General features: G+C 45.7%; 1 protein-coding gene across 8 annotated transcripts in view; it reads left to right on the top strand.

Moving 5' to 3' along the window:
* Positions 1–6572, top strand: part of LYRM7 (LYR motif containing 7) — a 28963-nt gene extending 22391 nt beyond the window's left edge. For 4 of the 8 annotated variants that reach the window (XR_003859087.1, XR_003859094.1, XM_029618948.1 and 1 more), the window contains one exon: positions 4589–6572. Coding sequence is in view for 2 of the 8 variants with exons in the window: in XM_029618948.1 (XP_029474808.1) it covers positions 4589–4659 (71 nt within the window). In the remaining 6 variants the exon portion in view is untranslated. The remainder of the gene's footprint in view (positions 1–4588) is intronic. The other 4 variants (XR_003859081.1, XR_003859084.1, XR_003859080.1 and 1 more) reach the window with 2 other exon arrangements.
* The last annotated feature ends 14592 nt before the right edge of the window (positions 6573–21164 follow it).

Genomic DNA, 21164 nt, shown 5'->3' with positions numbered 1-21164 from the left:
CTTTCTCTCTCATTTACACATGTTCATTCTCACATATATGCTCTTACACATGCACGCAAACACACATGTGTGTGTGTGAGCCTGTGTGTGTGTGTGTGCATGAGAGAATCTACATGTGATACAGACTCACCCAGGCTGTCTTTCTAACACACCCACACTTGCATGTTCATTCTCTCACATTCTGCCTCTCTTACACATGGCCATGCTCTCACATATACTCGCTCCCTCTCCCTTTATCCCTCCTGCTCACTCCCCTCTTCCTCCCTCCCACACCCTCTCTCTTTCGCTCCCTCTGTCTCCAGCAGTCACCCAAGCTCCCTCTCCCTCCCTCCCTCTTTCTTCCTCTCACACACTCCCTCTATCTTCCTCACACGCGTGTGAGAGAGCCTGTGTGTGTGTTTGTGTACACGTGAGAGCCTGTGTGTGACACCTAGGCACTCCCACACACATACATAGGCTTTGATCCTCACACATGGACAACCGCTTGTTTTGGGTTTTTTTTTAATCTACCTTTAAATGTCTTACTGAGCACACGCAGGGATGCTGCCTCATGAGCTCCTCAGTCTTTCTTCATCTGAGATACTGCATGGATTTGTTCCCTGTCTCTCTCAAATTATTTTCCCTTGTGGCCTTGTTACTTGCCTTTTTTATTGCCTCGGGTTCTGTTTGTGATTCTCTTTTTTTTTTCAGTCTATCACTGCCTCAGTAGCCCCTCAACAGAACTTTTTCAGTTCCAAAAAACAAAAGGAAGGCTATGAAGCAATCCAAGGCAAAGAAGCCTTTCATTAGCGGGTTTAAGGCTTGCAATTTGGACACAGTTATATCCATCACGGACACCCATTCTGTCTTGAACCCAGATCATGACAATTCCAACTATTGTAGTTATAGGTGGATTTCCCCAAAGTTGCAGCAGTCTCGCACCTAGAAGATCAAGGTCCTATGGAAGGAGCCGACAGGCAAGGCTCTGAAGCCTTAGGGCAGTGTTTCCCAGCCTTTAGGCCAAGGTGACCCCATGAGAAAAGCTGTCCCCAAAGTCATGTCCTTATCCAAAATCTAATTGGAACAGGTCTTGTGCACCATTTTGAATTGTTTAGTATATATTGACATGTGTAGCTCAGATGGAAGTGAGTTCCATAAATTAGGAGCTGCAATCGAGAAAATGTGCTCCTTTGTTTTTGCAAGCCTCGCCTGACAAAGAGCTAGAATCTCAAGAAGGCCTCTTTGTGAGGATTGTAGTATACAGGTGGGCAATTACCCAAGGACAGGGGTTTGCATAAGCTTGTGCACAAACATGGCTACTTTATACATAATTCTTGACCGACCCAGGAGCCAATGTAGTTGGCAGAGAAAATATGTTCTCTCGTTGTTTGACCAGTAATGAGTCTGGCTGTCGAATTTTGCAGAAGTTGTAGGACCTTGATTGTAACATTAGGAAGGCCAATATACAGCGAATTGCAGTAATCCAGCATCGGCAGTATGATGGCCTAGTCTACAGTTCAGAAATCTGAGGCAGTTAAGAGGGGTTTTAACCAGCATAATACACATAGGGGTAGATTTTAAAAGCCCTATTTTGCATAGGCCGCCGGCGCGTGCGTAAGTCCCGGGGCTTCCTAAAATGGGTGGTCCAGGAGGGTGTCTGCGGTCCAGGGGCATGTCCGGGGGGTGTCTGCGGTCCGGGGGCGTGTCTGCGGTCCGGGGGTGTGGCCGAGTGGCCCGACAGGCGTAACTCCATCGAACAAAGTAGGGGGGGGATTTAGGAAGGGCCAGGGGGGTGGGTTAGATAGGGGAAGGGAGGGAAAGGTGGGGGGACAAAAAAAAAAATTCCCTCCGAGGCAGGCTGCGCGGCTCGGCGCACGCAGTCTGCCGATTTTGCACAGCCTTGCGGGCGCCGACTCCGGATTTTAAAAGATACACGCGACTACGCGCGTATCTTTTAAAATCTGGCGTACTTTTGTTCGCACACGCGTATTTTTTTAAAATCTGCCCCAAAGTTTATAGAAGTCTGAGTGAACAACTGTCTCTTGATTTGCTTGGCGAAAGGTAGAGAAGAGTCAAGAAGCACCCCCGTGCTTTTTACCTGAGAAGAAACGTCTATCCTAACATTCTCAATATTACAAGTGGGGGAAACACCCAGGGGATTTCCACGCTCTAGGGCAAGTTTCTCAGTCGTTGGCAAGTTTAAGGCTAACTTGTTATGCATTAACCATAGTCCTAGAGTAGCAATAGTGAGAGATATTAGCTGGGCAGTCTTCTCCTATGATGTATCAACCTCAGTGTAAAACTGTATGTGGTCAGCATGCAAACTGTGTCCTGAACAAAGGCCAGCCAGAAGACAGCAGATTGGTGCCATATAAATATTAAATAATGTTGCGGAGAGAGCTGACCCCTGAGTGACACTAGCTGCATGCAGACACCATTCAGAACAATATGTACCTATTCTCGCTTGCTGCTGACGATCAGACAAATATGCACAAAACCAGTTCAGAATGACAACAGTGCTTCTTTCTCTGTCAATATATGGATGGTCACTTGTGTCAAAAGCCGACAAGATATTGAGTATAACAAAAGACATATTTCTTTCCAGCATCTAAACCTCTCCTCAATGAATCAATTAAAATAATCAAGAGAATCTCAGTATTTATAGATTTTTCTAAAGGCAAATTGTGACTGGCCTAATACTTGATGGTCATCAAGAAAATTACTTAATCCCTCTAATACTTTTGTTATAAAGAAAGTCAGGAGCTTGGTCTGTAATTTGAAAAATTCTGCTGGATCAAGATGGGGTTTCATGAAAAGCGGCCTGCTTTAAAATAGTGGGAACTTGTGTGTTTTCCAATGAAAGATTGATTAATTTAGTAAAAAAGGTGTTATATCCGCCTTTAAAGATTTTAAGATGGCCACATTATATGGATTTAAAGCACAATTAGAAGATTTTAAAACTGAAATAATATTCATCACTTCTAATTCCAATATAGGGTTGAAAGTAGCCCATTTCATCTCTGATTCAGGCAAAGTATTGAACCATTGGGGTATATTAGTAAAGGAAGCAGAGATGCTGGAAATTTTATTTGCATTGGCTAGCAAAAATGTATTACAATCAGGGGTAGATTTTATAAACGTACGCCCGTGCTTACTTTTGTTCGCGCACCAGGCGCAAACAAAATTACGCCGGATTTTAATAGATACGCGCATATCCTTTAAAATCCGGGGTCGGCGCGCGCAAGGCTGCCCAAAATCGGAACGGCCTCGGAAGGAACTTTCCTTCCACCCCCCTGCACCTTCCCCCCCCCACACCTTTGTTTTAAAAGTTATGCCTGCGATTCCCCAGCCCGGGAACTGTTTCAGAGGCCTCGGCCACACCCCTGGGCCGGAACCACGCCCACGGCCCCGCCCTGAATGACGCGCCGGCCGAGACACGCCCCCGACATGCCTCCCCCAGGAAAGCCCCGGGACTTACGCGCATCCCGGGGCTTTGCGCGCGCCGGCAGCCTATGCAAGATAGGATCGGCGCGCACAGGGGGGGTTTGGGTAGGTTTTCGGTGGGTACGCGCATACCCCTTTGAAAATTTGCCCCTCAGTGGGGCAGATTTTAAAAGTTACGTGTGTGGCCTACATTTGTGCGCGCTACCCAGCGCGCACAAATGTACGCCCGATTTTATAACATGTGCGCGCAGCCGCCGCATGTTATAAAATCAGGGTTCAGCGTGCGCAAGGGGGTGCACACTAGTGCAACTTGCGCGCACTGAGCCCTCGGGGAGACCAGCTGGCTTTCCCCGTTCCCTCCCCACCTTCCCCTGCCCCCCCAGCCTGAAAAAAAAACCCATACCTTTGTTGTGTAAGTTACGCCTACCAAAGGCAGGTGTAATTTGCGTGCGCCGGTTGAGTGCCGGCGAGCGATCCCCCGGCCCAGCGGCTATATGGAGGCCTCTGGCCCCGCCCCTGGACCACCCATTTTTTCAAGCCCCAGGACTTGCACGCGCCGGCCGAGACACGCTTTATGCTCGTCGCCGGGCCTTTTGAAAATAGGCCCGGCACGCATAACCGCCCTATGCGTGTAAATCCTTGAAAATCTGCCCCAGTATTTTTAGTAAACTGCTGCGGTGGCAAAGGGATGCTAGGCAATGAAGTGGTTAAATTACATGCAACCCTAAATAGAACTTTAGAGTTGCTTCCGGCAGCATAGAATTGTTTAGCATAAAACTCTTTTTCAGTGCAGTCAATATGTTTTTTTTATAATTTTCAGATAGATCTTTATATGTTGAATATGCGTTGTATAGTGTACTCTGCGCCAAAACCGCTCAACTTTCTGCAGCGTGCCTCTTAATCCGTGAAGCTCAGGTGATACCCAGGGATTTGTTTTTTCAATATCATGTCAGTTTTTCCTGCATTTGTTCTAATCTTGCGCAACAAAAAAGAGTAACCCAAATTTATCAAGGTGAGCCTTGTAGCCAGATCAGTATAAGGAAGGGACACGCGCCTCAGCCTACCTCTGTCTAAATCATCTTTGTATGCTATCACTGTAATAAAATGCAATATCCTAAGTAAAAGTATGTATTACTCATCATGTGTAACTTGCTTCCATTTTCAGAGCTAAGTCCAAGGAAAGAAGTTCTTCTGGATAACATGCCTTTCTGTGATGGACCACAACAAAAATCATAAACTCTAGACGACCGCTGCATCATTTTTTTAAATCATTGCTGCACTCTCTTTAAGCCCAGTTCTTCCTTCTGATGGCATCTGTTGCTGTGTCCAAAACATCTGGCTCTCTATTTGCAGGGAACAAAGAGATGAATGTAATTGTTGTACCTGGGCTGGGACCCAGGATTCTTGCTGAGTGATTCTGAAGAGCTTCATCGCAAAGGATTGCATTTCCAAAGAAAGCCCTGCCATGCTGTTCATTATGACACCAAACATAATAATTGATTCCAGTTTCTTATTGCTGTGATATTTCTTCTTCTGAAACTGAAGAATGAGATTACCGCCCCAGCAAGTCTTTATTTTAAAATAACTGTTTTAAACACAAATTTATCTTTATAAACTACTGTACTTTATTTCAAATACTCAGTAAAACATGACACACGTGCCCCTGGATTGTTACTCTTATATGATACAGTTAACAAGCATCTGAAATTCATACCACTAGCTTGAAAAGTGGGGTGCTCTGATTGGTTTTGGGGTTTTTTTGTTTTTTTTTTACTTTCATTGTAAAGAATTTTGCAGGTTTCACTGATATTTACACAAATGTTTGCACATAGTACTATATTTTTGAAAGTTATGTAATGTCAGAGGTGGAGGGTTTCTGAAAATTGGAGCACACAATGTAAATCCCAAGCCCTGTCTGTGCCAGATTTCTGAAAAATCAATATGATATTTTCAGAACAATGGAAAAAAAACATTTAAATATTAAGCCTGAAAGTGTAAGACTTTTTTTTTGGCTGTAAAACATCTTTTGAGTTTTATAACCAAATGTTGTACATCGTTAGTTTATAGATACACTGTCCTTCAAACTTCAGCTCTTCCCATCTCTCAAATAAGAGCCTCGTATCTGCCATCAAGAAACCTCAAATCTGATACCTGATCCAGACATCTCTCCTGTAGTACGATCTTGGCTACATTCATGCTACTGCAAGGCAAGTTTGGACATGCCTGTCAAGTCTGACTGCATGCTGGTTGGGTATTACTGGGCAGGAAGAGAAAACGCCTCCCTCACAGCCTTCCAGGAGGGTGTATTATATGGTCCCTTGAAAGTGTAAGACAATGATTTTCAATTTTTTTGGGTCATGGAACCCTGATTTGGGGGGGGGAAGGGGGGGGTAAAGAGCCATGGGCCAAAAAAAGGAGAAACAGCAAACACAAACTGCCCCGGTAAAGTAAAAAACAAAACAGTGTGGGAGAAAGAGGAGGTAGGGCCCCTACAGAGACTGTGAGCACATGCTAGAGAGAGAAATGCTGCTGCTGGCCCCACCACCACCTCTTGTAGACAGAATCTCCCTTCAGCCTTACTCGTCTTTTCCCAGTGCTGTCCCCACAAGCCACTCAACTTCCATCAAGATAAAGGCATGATTAAAATAAATCCAGGGTTTTGTTTTATTTTTATTTATTTATTTTTACTCTCTGGCCCTTCAAGCTGCAGGAGTCTGGCCAGCAGCTAAAGTGCATCAGTCAGCAATGCTGTTATTTTTGTGTGTCTTTAGCTGTTTCTTCTGCATTGCATGGCTATTGGGTGAGTTTTAGCCGCACGGTTCCTGAAGGAAATGACTATTCCTGGATTGGAAATATTCTGCTAGCAGCTATGCTTGGGGAGCCCAGCTTGATAAAGACTGGTATAAAAAACAAAGGTGCTTAAGAAAAAAAGTTTCTTTATGACATGAGGTTCACCTCCAAGGACTTTAAAACACTTTCCTACTTCTAATGAAAAATGTGAATGTGTATTGGCAGCGTTCTTTTCTGATGTATTCTAGCAAAACCTTCCCATTTTACCACTACACTAGTAAAAGATAAATTGTGAAAAGGCTGCTAGGACATGCTGATAAAATGTCTTTTATTCTGCATGAAAATGTTATGAGTGTAGTTGTTGGCAACCTTTGTGTAAAGACCAGCTCTGTAAACACGCTTTTCTGAAATTTTCAGCATTCCTGCCCAGTCCTTTTAAGAATGACTAGTTGTTTTCCACCAGTAAAGTAGACATGAATCACTGAAGTTTTACAAAGGATTATAAAACCCACAAGAGTTCCAACTCTGTAAAAAATGTAAATAGTTTGAGGCAACAGCATAATTGTTTGTTACATTGAAAGAATAAGATCATAAAAAAGACAACTGTCGATTTGATTTATTTTAAACTGTTCCTTCCCTCCCCCAAGAGCATTTTATCTAGTCACAAAAGAGAATCCTGCTAAGAAACGCACATCTGAGGGCTGTGAAATGTTACAAGCATCTCAAGTATTGCACTTTGCTTTTTTTTTTTTTTTAAATGATACCATCATTTGTTCATTCTGTACTGTCTTCAGAAACTTATTTTAAAATGTTTTCAGAAGATAAGTTTTGACAGGGTGTTCAAGGAAGACCACACAGGCCGCAGAAGAGAGGTGTTGTAGATGATTGGCATGAAAGCACGATGCTTATTTAACAGAAGTCTTGGAGGTAAAAAAAACTGGCTGTGGCTTGAATGCAGGATGGAAAAATCTAGCCAGTACCACTTTGTGAAAAAAAAAAAAAAAGAAAATTCAAAGTAAAGCACAAAAAGGACCATGGATACCATCAAGCAGCATGGGCATCTTGGATGCCATTGCTGCCATCATCCACCTATTCTGCACATAAGGGTGGATTTTCAAAGGGTTACGTGTGTAACCCCCGAAAACCTACCCCTACGCGCACTGAGCCTATTTTGCATAGGTTCGGCGGCACGCACAAGTCCTGGGACACGCATATTTCCCGGGGCTTCGAAAAAGGGGCAGTCCGGGGGTGGGGCCGTGGGCAGGGCCGCAGTCCTGGGGCGTGGCAGCAGTCTGGGGGGCGAGGCCGAGTGCCCCGACACCGGCCTGTATTGGGGCCTGGCGTGCTGGCAGCCAGCCGGTGTTGCAAGTTACACTTGCCAGAGGCAGGCGTAACTCAACGAAATAAGGTGGGGGGGGGGGGGGGATTTAGGTAGGGGTGGGGGAGACCAAAAAAAATTTCCCTCCAAGGATGTTATAAAATTGGAGCGGCAGCGTGCGCATGTTATAAAATTGGGTGTACATTTGTGCGTGGTGGGTAGCGTGCAAAAATGTACCCCCCGCGCATAATATAAACAATCTGCCCCATAGAGCGCCATGTTTGCATCAAGCACCTGGGTGCCAGCGAGTGTCTGGGTTGCCACAGGGCACCATGGCCACCATAAAGCACCATGGTTGCCATCACATGTCATGGATGCTGTCTAGTGGCATGGTCGCCATCATGTGCCAGGCATGTTGATGGATGCCAAGGCTACTTTCCACAATGTTGAGCGCCTTGAGTGCCCTCGCCGTTTAGCACGTAATCGTCACGGGATTCCACAGGTTGGTACTAGCAGGCTGCAATTCCTCAGAATCCAAGTGTGTCTTTGTCAAAAGATCTGTGGTGGCTTGGTACAGTCCAGCAAATGTCCTGGCTCCACAGGTGTTTTTCTGTTTATTCACTGTCATCCTGCTTTCACAGTATCCTGTTTCCATAGCAGCATTTCTGTTTCTGTTGCTAACGCTGGGTGCATGCTTTTATTCTCCATATTTCTTGTTTTCTGTAATGCTGCCAACTGGCGGTCGGTGTGCATGTTCACAGCTTCTGCTGTGTTCAGTGCACCTGAGTCTAAAGGGTTAACCTCTGACTTGGATGCAGGAGTTCCTGGGTGTTTTTCAATTAAGTTTGGTCAGTTCTGGGCTAGGCCTATGTGATTCAGCAGCTAATGTGGCCCAGCCCTGTAGAATTATCCTCATGTTACATGTATTTTATTTCTTTTTAACTTTTTATTTATGAATTTTGTTATTAACAAAACAAAATACATACTTTATAAGAGAAACAGTAAGGACAAGAAGAAAAAAAAAAGAGAAAATATAATATAGAATACATATCTTCTATAAATGTCCTTACATTAATCGATAAGAAAACAAAAGGTAAAGGGGTATGGAGGGAAATAAAGTATAAAAGAAACAAAAACCTGTCTTTATTTCTGTGGCCCAGACTGCTCTGGTCACTCTTATCTCCAGTTTATGTACAGTAAGACTCTGTTTTCTGAGCTGCTAAGACTGGGTTAAGCTATCTGTTTAAGTTGCCCATAGGAAATGCATAGCGGAGACAGAATATCGAGGCCAGGTGTTCAGGAAACAGTCTCACTCATTTCAGAAGCTGTACAGATGATTTCAAAGCTTGGAGGTAAGATAAGTGGGGTGAGCAGGTGATATATCCTGCAAGCATTCGGGCTTCTACAGTTAAAGTGTGGACAGGAATCACTGGCAGACTAGACGAGTAATTGATCTTTTTTTTTTCTGCCCATCATCCATTATGTTGTTATACATTCCCAATAGTTTGCTTTTATTGTTGAGGTAGAACAGTTGCAGGTATTTAGAACAGAAAGTTAAAAAAAACCAAAACACCAGTATGTATAGTCACTGTTTTTATTTTTGTTGAATAGATGCCTCCTAATTCTCAGAACTAAAGTGCTGGTCTCTTACTGTGAATTCTGAATTGAGAGCCACAGAGGAAATCCTTTTCTTTAGGGCAGCAAAGAAGACTTCCATCTGTGCCCAAGCCACTTGAACAGGGTCCAGAACTGTGCCACTGTCTGGCCACTATGCCAAACTGTGGGGTTGCTTTGCTTGGCCCACGAGAGCATGTGCGCTGGCACCTCCTGCCAGTGCTCAGATGCCTCCTACATAAGGCTCCCATGTGAGGGTCCTACAGGTCAGGTTCAGGCCGATGCAATACAGCGCGCTCAGCTGAGCACACAGGTTAACGAGCGCTTCAACGCGCATCCATAACCCCTTCTGCAATAAGGGTATTAGCGCATCCAAACCAGCGCATTGCTAATAGCGCTCTTAACATGTAAATTCATGTTGATGAGACTATTAGTTATTACCCACATATGTGAAAAATAAATGTGTGCCCAACGCGCACATTTTTACTCTAAAAAATTAATGCCTGCCCCGGAGCAGGCGTTAAGCCTTGAGGAGCCCCTAAAGTTAACAGAAAAGCACAAAATACTGCTCTTCTGTAGTTCCTCCAACTTAATATCATGGAGATATTAAGTTGGAGGAACTGAAAAAAGGAGTAAAGTAAAAAAAAAAATAATTTTTTTGTAAATGTCTTTCTGGCAGTCAGGTTAGGAAAACGGATGCTCAATTAACGAGCATCCATTTTCCTAATCCGTGGCTGTGCACAGGTTAGGAAAACGGCTGTGTATAAAAAATTGGGCATCCGTTTTCCTAAACCTTGCACAGCCTGGGTTCCCGATGCCGGGGATCTGCTAGGGATGCACAGTTTTCCCTAGCGCCTCCTTTTTAATGCAGCGGCTCTTGTCTGCTAGGGATGGGCTTCATTTTTATCTGCCGGGTCGGATGGTCCAGCGGGGGTCCCGGGAGCAATCTCCCGCTCTCGGGCCGTCGGCTGCCAGTAAACAAAATGGCGCCGGTGGCCCTTTGCCCTTACCATGTGACAGGGGCTACCGGTGCCATTGGTTGGCCCCTGTCACATGGTAGGAGCAATGGACGGCCGGGCACCATCTTAGAAAATCTTTGGGGGTTTGTAATTAACTAAACCCGAGCAACGAATTTTCCCCGAAGTTCGGGGAAAATCCGTCTCCGCATTCGGGTCCTCCGACCCATGCTGAATTGGACCATTTCTTTGAAATTTTCCAATTTGGCAAAAATGATTGCACATCCCTATTGTCTGCTGCATCACCCGCCTGAGACAGGTGGATGGGTGTGTGTTAGGAAAGCGAGCACCCAGTTTGGATGCACAGTTTTAGCGCATCCATATTGCATCAGTCTGGTTGTATGGTGGGGGTATGACTCTCTGAACGGTCCCTTGGTTCCTCAGGCACCTTTAATTCTGATGACTCACCCTCTAGGAGAAGTCTCTGGAAACTCATTAGGATCCAAGTTCATCCACCTTCCTGGACCAAAATGCAGCATACCAACAAGGATGGACAGGATCGTACCATTTTCCTGCTTTAGAGATAATATATTTAATTAAGTTTGAGAAATAGTCATAGTGACTGAGTTAAGGCAAAAAGGCATTAAAGAGCTTTAAAAAAACATATATCTCGCTGCTCTATCAAGCAGGTAATTTGAATTGCAGTGTGCCCCAACCTAGCATTTGAAGTGGCAGAGTGTGTTCCTGGAAAGACAGATGTGGATTTAACACGGTGAGCCTTCAGCATCTGAAAAGAGTCTATATCAGGGGTGGCCAACTCCAGTCTTCAAGAGCCACAAACAGGCCTGGTTTTTAACATATTCATTATGAATATCCTGATCCTGAAAACCAGGCCTGTTTGTGGCTCTTGAGTACTGGAGTTGACCACCCCTGGTCTATATAAATCTTTATAAGGGTAGTATTGTAACAGCCTGCATAGATTAGACAGCAAATATGATCATAAGTTACCCCAAAGGGAAAGTATGGGAGTATGTGTACACTTTCCCTTTTAAAAATTACCTCACCAGAACCGTCCACGCACACTCATACCTGCTAAAGTGTGCGCAGTTTTTCATGAAATTTTACATGCAAACTCTTGAAATGCAAAAGTATGCACAATTTGCACATAAATGCAAACTCCACTCTAACCCTGCCCCCAGGGGTACCTCTGCTGAGCCCAGGTAAATTCATGCGTGAACATGACGCATGCATGTCAGTTTACCTGCATAGCATGAGGGCAATTTTGTAAATTGCCATTTCTGCGCATACACTGCTGTTGTACCCATGAAAGTCCCTTCTGAAAATGACCCTCTGCACCTGGAGATCATTGTTGAAACACTTAGGACATATTGATTAGCAACTGCTTTTCAATTTTTCAGTTTCTGGATATATCATTACAAAGCATTATAAGTCTAAAATTTATCCAAAATATGTGGACGTAAAGATTTATAGGCCCAACCAGGAAGGGCTAGTTACCAACTGGCTCCAGATTTTCTGGGCAGGTTGATCCAGTCCGGGCTTTACCCTACTGCATGCAGGGATTTGTAGTTTAGATTTAGACTTACCTATGCATTATTAAAAAAAAAAAACCAAAAAAAACACTACAAGTCCCTGCATGCAGTAGGGTAAAACCAGAACTCGATCAACCTGTCCTTAAAATCTGGAGCTAGCTGGCAACCCTAGGAAGTGCTCTTAATTGATCAGTAAGCTTTCTTCGATCTGCCTATTTTTATATAGGGCAATAAATAATTTACCTCTATTAAACCAGCAAACATCTACTTCTACTGGAAAAATAAGTAGTTTTAATGTCTACCATTTCAGATTCTGGTCACAATTATTTCGTAAAGAATGCTTTCTATTATCACCTTGATTTTACAGTGCACTCTTTTTGCAAGTCATAAATATAATGTATATTGCAGTGTGTAATCTATTACACTGTGCACTGTGGGGTAGATTTTAAGAGGCGCGCGAACAGCCTACTTTTGCTTGCGCATCAGACTCAAGCAAAAGTACGCTGGATTTTAGTAGATACGCGCGGAGCCGCGCGTATCCACTAAAATCCTGGATCGGCGCGCGCAAGGCTATCGATTTTGTATAGCCTGCGCGCGCCGAGCCGCGCTGCCTCCCCCCGTTCCCTCCAAGGCCGCTCCGAAATCGGAGCGGCCTCGGAGGGAACTTTCCTTTGCCCTCCCCTCACCTTACCCTCCCTTCCCCTACCTAACCCACCCACCCGGCCCTGTCTACACCCCCCCCTTACCGTTGTCGGGGGATTTACGCCTCCCGGAGGGAGACGTAAATCCCCGCGCGCCAGCGGGCCTGCTGCGCGCCGGGCCGCGACCTGGGGGCGGGTACGGAGGGCGCGGCCACGCCCCCGGGCCGTAGCCACGCCCCGTACCCGCCCCCAAAACGCGGCCGACACGCCCCCCGAAACGCCGCGTCGACCGGGCCCGCCCCCCGACACGCCCCCGACACGCCCCCCTCCGAAAACCCCGGGACGTACGCGAGTCCCGGGGTCTGCGCGCGCCGGTAGGCCTATGTAAAATAGGCTTACCGGCGCGCAGGGCCCTGCTCGCCTAAATCCGCCCGGTTTTGGGCGGATTTAGGCGAGCAGGGCGCTGAAAATCTACCCCTATGGATTTTTGTCTCCCTTTCTGTGCTGTTGCCAAAAGTCCAGCGGGGGTCGGCGCCATTTTGAATACTGGCAGCAGATCACCTTTGCCCTCACAATGTCACAGGGGCCGACCGTCGGTACCTGAGACATAGTGAGGGCAAAGGCGATCGGCGCCATTTTGAGTACTGGCATCGGACGGCCGGCATGCAGGAGGTTGCTCCCGGACCCCAAGAGCAAACTTGGCATATCATAACAGCACTAACTCCCAGAACTCATACAGTAACCCTACCTACTAGGAAAAGGCAGCACTGTAAATATTGCAACAGGCCCTGGAATACTAGTACACCTCCTATTGGGAAAACAGAACAGGCTGGCCCAATATAGAGCCCTACACATAAATTACATGCTAGCAGAATCCTTCATCTTAGTCACACGTGGAAAACATACATAGACCCTGACCAAATGCAGGATAAATGACCACAAATTAAACTGGAAACCCCAAGAAGTCAGACTCTATAAGCAGTGGAATACTGGAGAATAGAAACAGAAATTCACTTCATCTTGGCCTCTTGTTACATATGGGTATTGTTTGAAAAGCAGTTAAACTCTGCATTTGATGTCAGTTATGCAGGAAAACCAGCTTCTTAATTTTCAAAATGTTTATTTACAGAGAAATTGAAGAAACAGAGAAAACTTACTGTAAATGTTGAGACAAAATCAAGAATACTGCACAGACAATTGAGTCCTTTGGTATAACATCTGTTTCAAATCGATATAAAAAGAGTTAATGCTTCTATGATGGTACAGAAAGGAGGGAGGAGGCAATGATCAGTAGCTTAGACCTTTGTCTAAGACAGTGCTTCCATCTGCTGAGAGAAGGGGCGAGATCCCAAGGCGCCCTGGATTCAGGGGGAACCAATAGGAAGTACAGGTAGGGGGAAAGCATCTAGTGGGGTAAGAGGAAATTGACCACACGTAATTCCTATGATCTACAGCAGAGCTTTCCAAACTTTTCATGTTGATGACACACTTTTTAGACAAACATAATTTTGTGACACAGTAATTCAGTCTACTAGCAAACCAGAGGTTAAAGGTTAAACGAACAAAATGTATTTCGACAATATATGTAATTTTTCCTTAAATATATACATAATAAAATGTTTCACGACACAACCTATCTTGTGAAAACCTTTCATTTATATGGAGAAGGTACAGAGAAGGGCAACCAAAATGATAAAGGGGATGGAACAGCTCCCCTATGAAGAAAGACTAAAGAGGTTAGGACTTTTCAGCTTGGAGAAGAGACGGCTGAGGGGGGATATGATAGAGATGTTTAAAATCATGAGAGGTCTAGAACAGGTAGATGTGAATCGGTTATTTACTCTTTTGGATAATAGAAAGACTAGGGGGCACTCCATGAAGTTAGCATGTGGCACATTTAAAACTAATCGGAGAAAGTTCTTTTTTACTCAACGCACAATTAAACTCTGGAATTTGTTGCCAGAGGATGTGGTTAGTTAGTGCAGTTAGTATAGCTGTGTTTAAAAAAGGATTGGATAAATTCTTGGAGGAAAAGTCCATTACCTGCTATTGAGTTCACTTAGGGGTGGATTTTCAGAGCCCTGCTCGCCTAAATCCGCCCAAAACCGGGCGGATTTAGGCGAGCAGGGCCCTGTGCGCCGGGAAGCCTATTTTACATAGGCCTACCGGCGAGCGCAGAGCCCCGGAACTCGCGTAAGTCCCGGGGTTCTCCGAGGGGGGCGTGTAGGGGGCGGGCCCAGTCGTCGCGGCGTTTCGGGGGCGTGTCGGCAGCGTTTTGGGGGCGGGTACGGGGGCGTGGCCGCACCCTCCGTACCCGCCCCCAGGTCGCGGCCCGGCGCGCAAGAGGCCCGCTGGCGCGCGGGGATTTACGCCTCCCTCTGGGAGGCGTAAATCCCCCGACAAAGGTAAGGGGGGGGGTTTAGACAGGGCCGGGCGGGTGGGTTAGGTAGGGGAAGGGAGGGGAAGGTGAGGGGAGGGCAAAGGAAAGTTCCCTCCGAGGCCGCTCCGATTTCGGAGCGGCCTCGGAGGGAACGGGGGTAGGCTGTGCGGCTCGGCGCGCGCTGGCTATACAAAATCCATAGCCTTGCGCGCGCTGATCCAGGTTTTTAGCAGATACGCGCGGCTCCGCGCGTATCTACTAAAATCCAGCGTACTTTTGTTTGCGCCTGGAGCGCAAACAAAAGTAGGCTATTCGCGCTCCTTTTAAAATCCGCCCCTTAGAGAATAGCCACTGCCATTAGCAATGGTTACATGGAATAGACTTAGTTTTTGGGTACTTGCCAGGTTCTTTTGGCCTGGATTGGCCACTGTTGGAAACAGGATGCTGGGCTTGATGGACTCTTGGTCTGACCCAGTATGGCATGTTCTTATGTTCTTATAAATGTTATTGTTATAATTTATGAGTAACAATAATAAAACAAAGTTATTGTGTTATTCAATTTACCTCTTTAATGAGATATGAGCTTGATGGGATGAACACAGCTTTTGAATATTTAGTGTTAATAAAAAAGTCCAAAGGGTATTCTGCGTAATTTTAAAAAGCTGGCCAGTTTCACACTATAAAATTATTTGATAGCCTCATTCAACTAATTCTATGTGGCTATGAGAGTGAAGTCTGGAATTTATAGGAAGGGACAGAATGTCAATATAAATCCTGCACCTCCAGTTCTGTAACTCTGTGCCTCTACTGAAATTCCCCCAAACAATGGAGCTTGGATATTTCCCTTACAGCTCATCATACTAAAAGATATTTTCAAATTCTGGTGTCACCTCACAGTAACAGCAGCACAAACACCTTCCACTGCCAGGCACATTGTGAACTAGCACAAAACCCAGCAAAAAAGACACTCAAAATCTATACTGCAATCCCGTTGCAACATAACAGTAATAACACCAAGGACTCAAACAACAATAACCCTACCTGTGAAAAAGCAAGGGTAAATATTACACTGGGTCCTAGAATACCAATACACCACCTACTGAGGAAACAAAACAAACCAGATTGCTATAGATCCCTATGCTAGCAGAATCTCTCATCATCGTCACACACACAGAGACAGACCCTCACCAAATACAGAATACAAAATAAAGGAGCACAAATTAGACACAAACTGAAATGGAAACCCCAAGAAGTCAGACTCTGTGTATTAACAATGGAAAAACAGAACCACCATTCCTCATAAAGCAAATAAAATCAAGAAAAATAAAGCATCAGTTATAATAGTAAAACAATACTAATAAAAGAATATTTTAAAACTACTGATAAATAGAATTTCTATTAATTAAAATCATATACATTTTTTACAAACACCAATAAAATATTTCAAAAAACAGCACATATATTATATAACACCCAATAATTAAAAAGGATTTTAAAAAGCCCCTGCTGTCCATACGTGGGAGCTCTTGATTTCCAGTCACCCTGATATTGTCAAGGATTAGGAGGTTATCCTCTCTCTCTCACACATATTCACATGTCCATACACATTCATGCTCTTATACCCACCATAACCTCTCGCTCTCACAGACACCGACACACTCTCAGGCTCTAAGACACTCTCTCCCCCTCCACACAAACTCTTACTCCCCTGGATTTTCTCATACACACTCATGCTCTCACTCTCTCTGGCTCCCTCACATACACACAAACACACACACACAGGCAAGCTCCCAGTCATTCTCACACACACACACACACACACTGACCTCCAGGCAGGCTCCCCTTCATTTTCACACCACTCCCTCACCATCCCCCAGGCATGCACACATTAATTCTCACACACACAGACCCTCAGGCAGGCACCAATTCATTCTCACACACACACACACACACATACACCACAGACAAGCAGGCACCTATTCTCTCACATACAAACCCCAGGAAGACACCCATACATTCTCATACACAGACACACCCTCAGGCAGGCACCAATACATTCAAACAAATACACCCCCAGGCAGACGCCCATTCATACATATGCACACACCAAAGACAGACCCCCTCTCTTTCTTTTGCCAGCAACCTTGGAGCCTCTCTCATTCCTCTGCTGCCACTGTCACTGATGCTGCACACAATCTCTCAACTCATCTCATACACACACTCTATGGGCCCTCAGCCTCTCTCTCTTACCTCTAGGCCTCTTCTTCATGGGTCGCTGCAGGATGGGCTCTGCAGTGGCCCTGATCTTCTCGGGCCGATCCATGGTTGCAGCCCTGCTACCGGGCCTCCTCCTCTTCTCAGCCCACTGCAACAACGCTGCTCCTCTTCTGCACGTGGCTGATGCTCCTCCTCCTTCCTGCCCATGCGGCTCCGGCAACATTTTTCTTCTGGGGTCGCACGGGCAGGAAGGAGGAGGAGCACCTGCTTGTTTAGACGTGACCTTTTTCTTCGGGCCGTGGTGACGTGGGATCCGCAGTGGCCCTGCTATCGGGTTTCCTCCTCTTCTCGGGCTGCCGCGACGTGGGATACACGGCGGCCCTGCTATCGGGTTTCCTCCTCTTCTCAGGCCGCTGCGACGTGGGATACGCAGCGGCCCTGCTATCGGGTTTCCTCCTCTTTTTGGGCCGCCGCGACGTGGGATGTGCGGTGGCCCATTAACGCTGTTCTTCTTCTATAGGCAGCAGATGCTCCTCCTCCTTCCTGCCCACACGGCTCCAGCAACGTTTTTCTTCCGGGGCTGCGCAGGCAAGAAGGAGGAGGAGTGAATGTGACCCTTTTCTTCGGGCCGTGGTGAGGTAAAGCTCCACCACGGCCCTGCCGATCTTCTTGCTGTAGTTCCCTGCTTCCGGCGGCCCTGCGGACCGGGCGACACACCTCCAGACTACAGGCGACACACTAATGTGTCGCGACACACACTTTGGAAAGCTCTGATCTACAGGGTCAAAAATTACAAGTGTTCCTGAGTGGCCGATATTGCCCCAGGTCAGGAGATGGCAGTATAACACAATGGTAATACAGTATTTTATTTATTTATTTATTTCATGAATTTTTATATACCGTGGCACGTTAATAACATCGCCTCGGTTTACAATAAACAATAAATCAGCAACAAGCTTTACAGTCAATAAGAATTCAGGTGTACATAAAAAATATCAATTAAGAATAAATTAAGAACCAATTAAGAACAATTAACAAATAAACTAATGATAAACATATTCCATAGTTAATGGCGAGTCTAATAACTGGGAGGAAAGAGCCCAATCAAGTAAAATTTAGCAGCGGGGAATAAATAGATTGGCGTGTGGCATTGGATCAGAGAAACATAAGCAATAACTGGCATTTCAGGAAAAGAGATGGTCATTGAGTGTAAGCTTGTTCGAACAGCCAGGTTTTGAGGTTCTGCTTGAATTTCTTATGGCAGGGTTCTAGACGCAGGTCTGTGGGCATTTTGTTCCAGAGGTTTGTTCCCGCAATCGTGAAGGAGCGGTCTCTTGTAGTAATGTGTCTGATGTGTTTAAGGGAAGAAGAAACGAGTTTGGCTTGGTGCATTTTTGTTATTGGTCTCTTTGATGTGCGGAAGATAAAATGATCGGAGAACCACTGCATATTTTGGTTATAAATCGACTTATGAATGAGGGAGAGAACTTTGAATAAAATCCTAGATGCTACAGGCAGCCAGTGAAGGAACATGAGCACTGGTGTGATGTGTTCATGGCGGTGAAAATAATAGTATATAAAATAATAGTATATAAACCTATTAGAGATGTGAATCGTGTGCCCGATCATTTTAACGATCAAGTTCGGATGGAGGGAGAAAAACATTGGATCGTTAGAGATGTGAATTGGAATCGGTTCCGATTTTAATTCACATCATTAATTTTTTAGTGAGGCCTGAGCAGATTAAAAAAAACCCACCCCGACCCTTTACAAATGACCCCTTTGCTCTCCCACCCTCCTGAACCCCCCCCCAAAAAAAATGTTAAATTACCTGGTGGTCCAGTGGTGGGGGGGGGGGGTCCCGGCGCGATCTCCCGCTCTTGGGCCATCGGCGCCATTTTGGCTACCACTGATAAAAATGGCGCCGATGGCCCGATAAAAAAAAAACCCACCCCGACCCTTTACAAATTACCCCTTTGCTTCTCCCACCCTCCGACCCCCCAAAAAACCTTTTACATGTACCTGGTGGTCTAGCGGGGGGTCCGGGAGCCATCCCTTCAATCATACCCTCGGTGCCAGACTGGTTTCAAAATGGCGCCGATCGCCTTTGCCCTCACAGGGACCGACGGTCACTCCCTGTGAGGGCAAAGGCGATCGGCGCCATTTTGAAACCAGTCCAGCACCAGCACCGAGGGTATGATTGAAGGGATGGCTCCCGGACCCCCCGCTAGACCACCAAGTACATGTAAAAGGTTTTTTGGGGGGGTCGGGAGGGTGGGAGAAGCAAAGGGGTAATTTGTAAAGGGTCGGGGTGAGTTTTTTTTTTATCGGGCCATCGGCGCCATTTTTATCAGTGGTAGCCAAAATGGCGCCGATGGCCCGAGAGCGGGAGATCGCGCCGGGACCCCCCCCCCCCCACCACTGGACCACCAGGTAATTTAACATTTTGGGGGGGTTCGGGAGGGTGGGGGAGGGTAAAGGATTGGTTTTAAAGGGCCGGGGTGGGTTTAGGGGTTGTTTTGGTGTGCCGGTTTTCCCGCCCTCCCCCCAAATAATTCCCATACTCAATTTAACGATTTTTCACGATAAATCGAGGGAATTCCTATTGTATCGAGTCCCTTACCGATTAATGATGATTTTAAAATTATCGGATGTTAAAAAACGATTCACATCCCTAAAACCTATAGGTTGCAGGAAACAACACATTTCCTCCTGTCCTGAGCCAAATATCTGAATATCAAACATACATTCCCAAAACTAGAGGGGGGTTTCCCAAGGGGGTACATACCAGTACAAAGTACTGGCACCTTTTTCCTCCACCTACTTGATTTGCCCTGTGGTGCCTCAAAAAAAAAAATAAATCATGCATTCTATATGTGAATACTGGCACCATTTTTCCTGAAAAAAGCACTGTCTAAAACTAACATATTACAATCACTACATTTAAAATAATATGCTTAGGGGCAGATTTTCAAAGGGGTACACGCGTAAGATACGCGCGTAATCCCCGAAAAGCTGCCCCTTCCACCCCCTGTGCGCGCTGAGCCTATGTTGCATAGGCTCGGCCGCGCGCACAAGCTCCGGGACTCACGTAAGTCCTGGGGCTTTCCTGGGGGGGGCGTGTCGTGGGAGTGTGTCGCGGCTGGCGCATCATCTGGGGGCGTTCCGGGGCAGGGCTGCGGGCGTGGTTCCCGCCCAGGGGCGTTTCGGGGTGTGGCCGAGGCCTCCAAAACTGCTTCCGGGTCAGGAAATCGTGCGCCGGCAGCTGGCCGGTGCACACGAGCTATGCCTGCCTCAGGCAGGCTTTACTTTTATAACAAAAGTAGGGGGGGGGGTTAGATAGGGCTGGGGGGGGGGGAAGGGAGGGGAAGGTGGGGAGAGACGGAAGGAAAGTTAATGTTAATCGGTTATTTACTCTCTCAGATAATATAAGGACTAGAGGACACTCCATGAAGTTAGCAATTAGCTCATTTAAAACAAATCGAAGAAAATTATTTTTCACTCAGCGCTTAGTTAAGCTCTGGAATTCATTGCCAGAGGATGTAGTTACAGCAGTTAGTGTAACTGGGTTTAAAAAAACATTTGGATAAGTTACTAGAGAAGTCCATAAACTGTTATTAATCAATAAGGAATAGTAGCTTGGGATCTGTTTAATGTTTGGGTACATGATGCCAGGTATTTGTGCCCTGGATTGGCCACTGTTGGAAACAGGATACTGGGCTTGATGGACCCTTGGTCTGATCCAGTACGGCAATTTCTTATGTTCTTATGTTATCAAGCTAGGGTGAGAATACATTGTAGAAATTTCATCTTTGTGTACCTTTCTTCATTCCAAATCACATCAAATGTTAACTGATGTATACTGTGCTGTTTGTACTTCTGACTGTGCATGTATAACAGGCCCCCAAACCCTAGACCACCACCAAAAGCTCACCTTCAGTTACTAGTTGACCCTCTTACAGTGGTATAAATAGATGACAAATATGGGTGCCACACCATAGGCTCTCTCTCTTTCTCTGAATAACATGAGTTATGCTATTGCATGCAATATTAAACACCCCTAATTTTCATAAACCCTGCCCAAACTCCTCCCCTTTGACTTAATTTTCAAAATTTGCATATGCATCTCGCGATGCAAAAAATAACGCATACATTATATCGTTATCATAGGCGTTAGGACCCTATCACCCGTGATAACACCCTAACGCATTTTGATGAATGACCTGGTTAGGCACCTAAATCTAGGCAGATTAATGGAAGGGCCTACATATAGGA

This window comes from Rhinatrema bivittatum, chromosome 1 (assembly GCF_901001135.1).
Source record: "Rhinatrema bivittatum chromosome 1, aRhiBiv1.1, whole genome shotgun sequence".
Taxonomy (NCBI): domain Eukaryota; kingdom Metazoa; phylum Chordata; class Amphibia; order Gymnophiona; family Rhinatrematidae; genus Rhinatrema; species Rhinatrema bivittatum.
The sequence above is the reverse complement of the archived record's forward strand: the minus strand, read 5'-3'. Positions and strand labels throughout refer to the sequence as shown.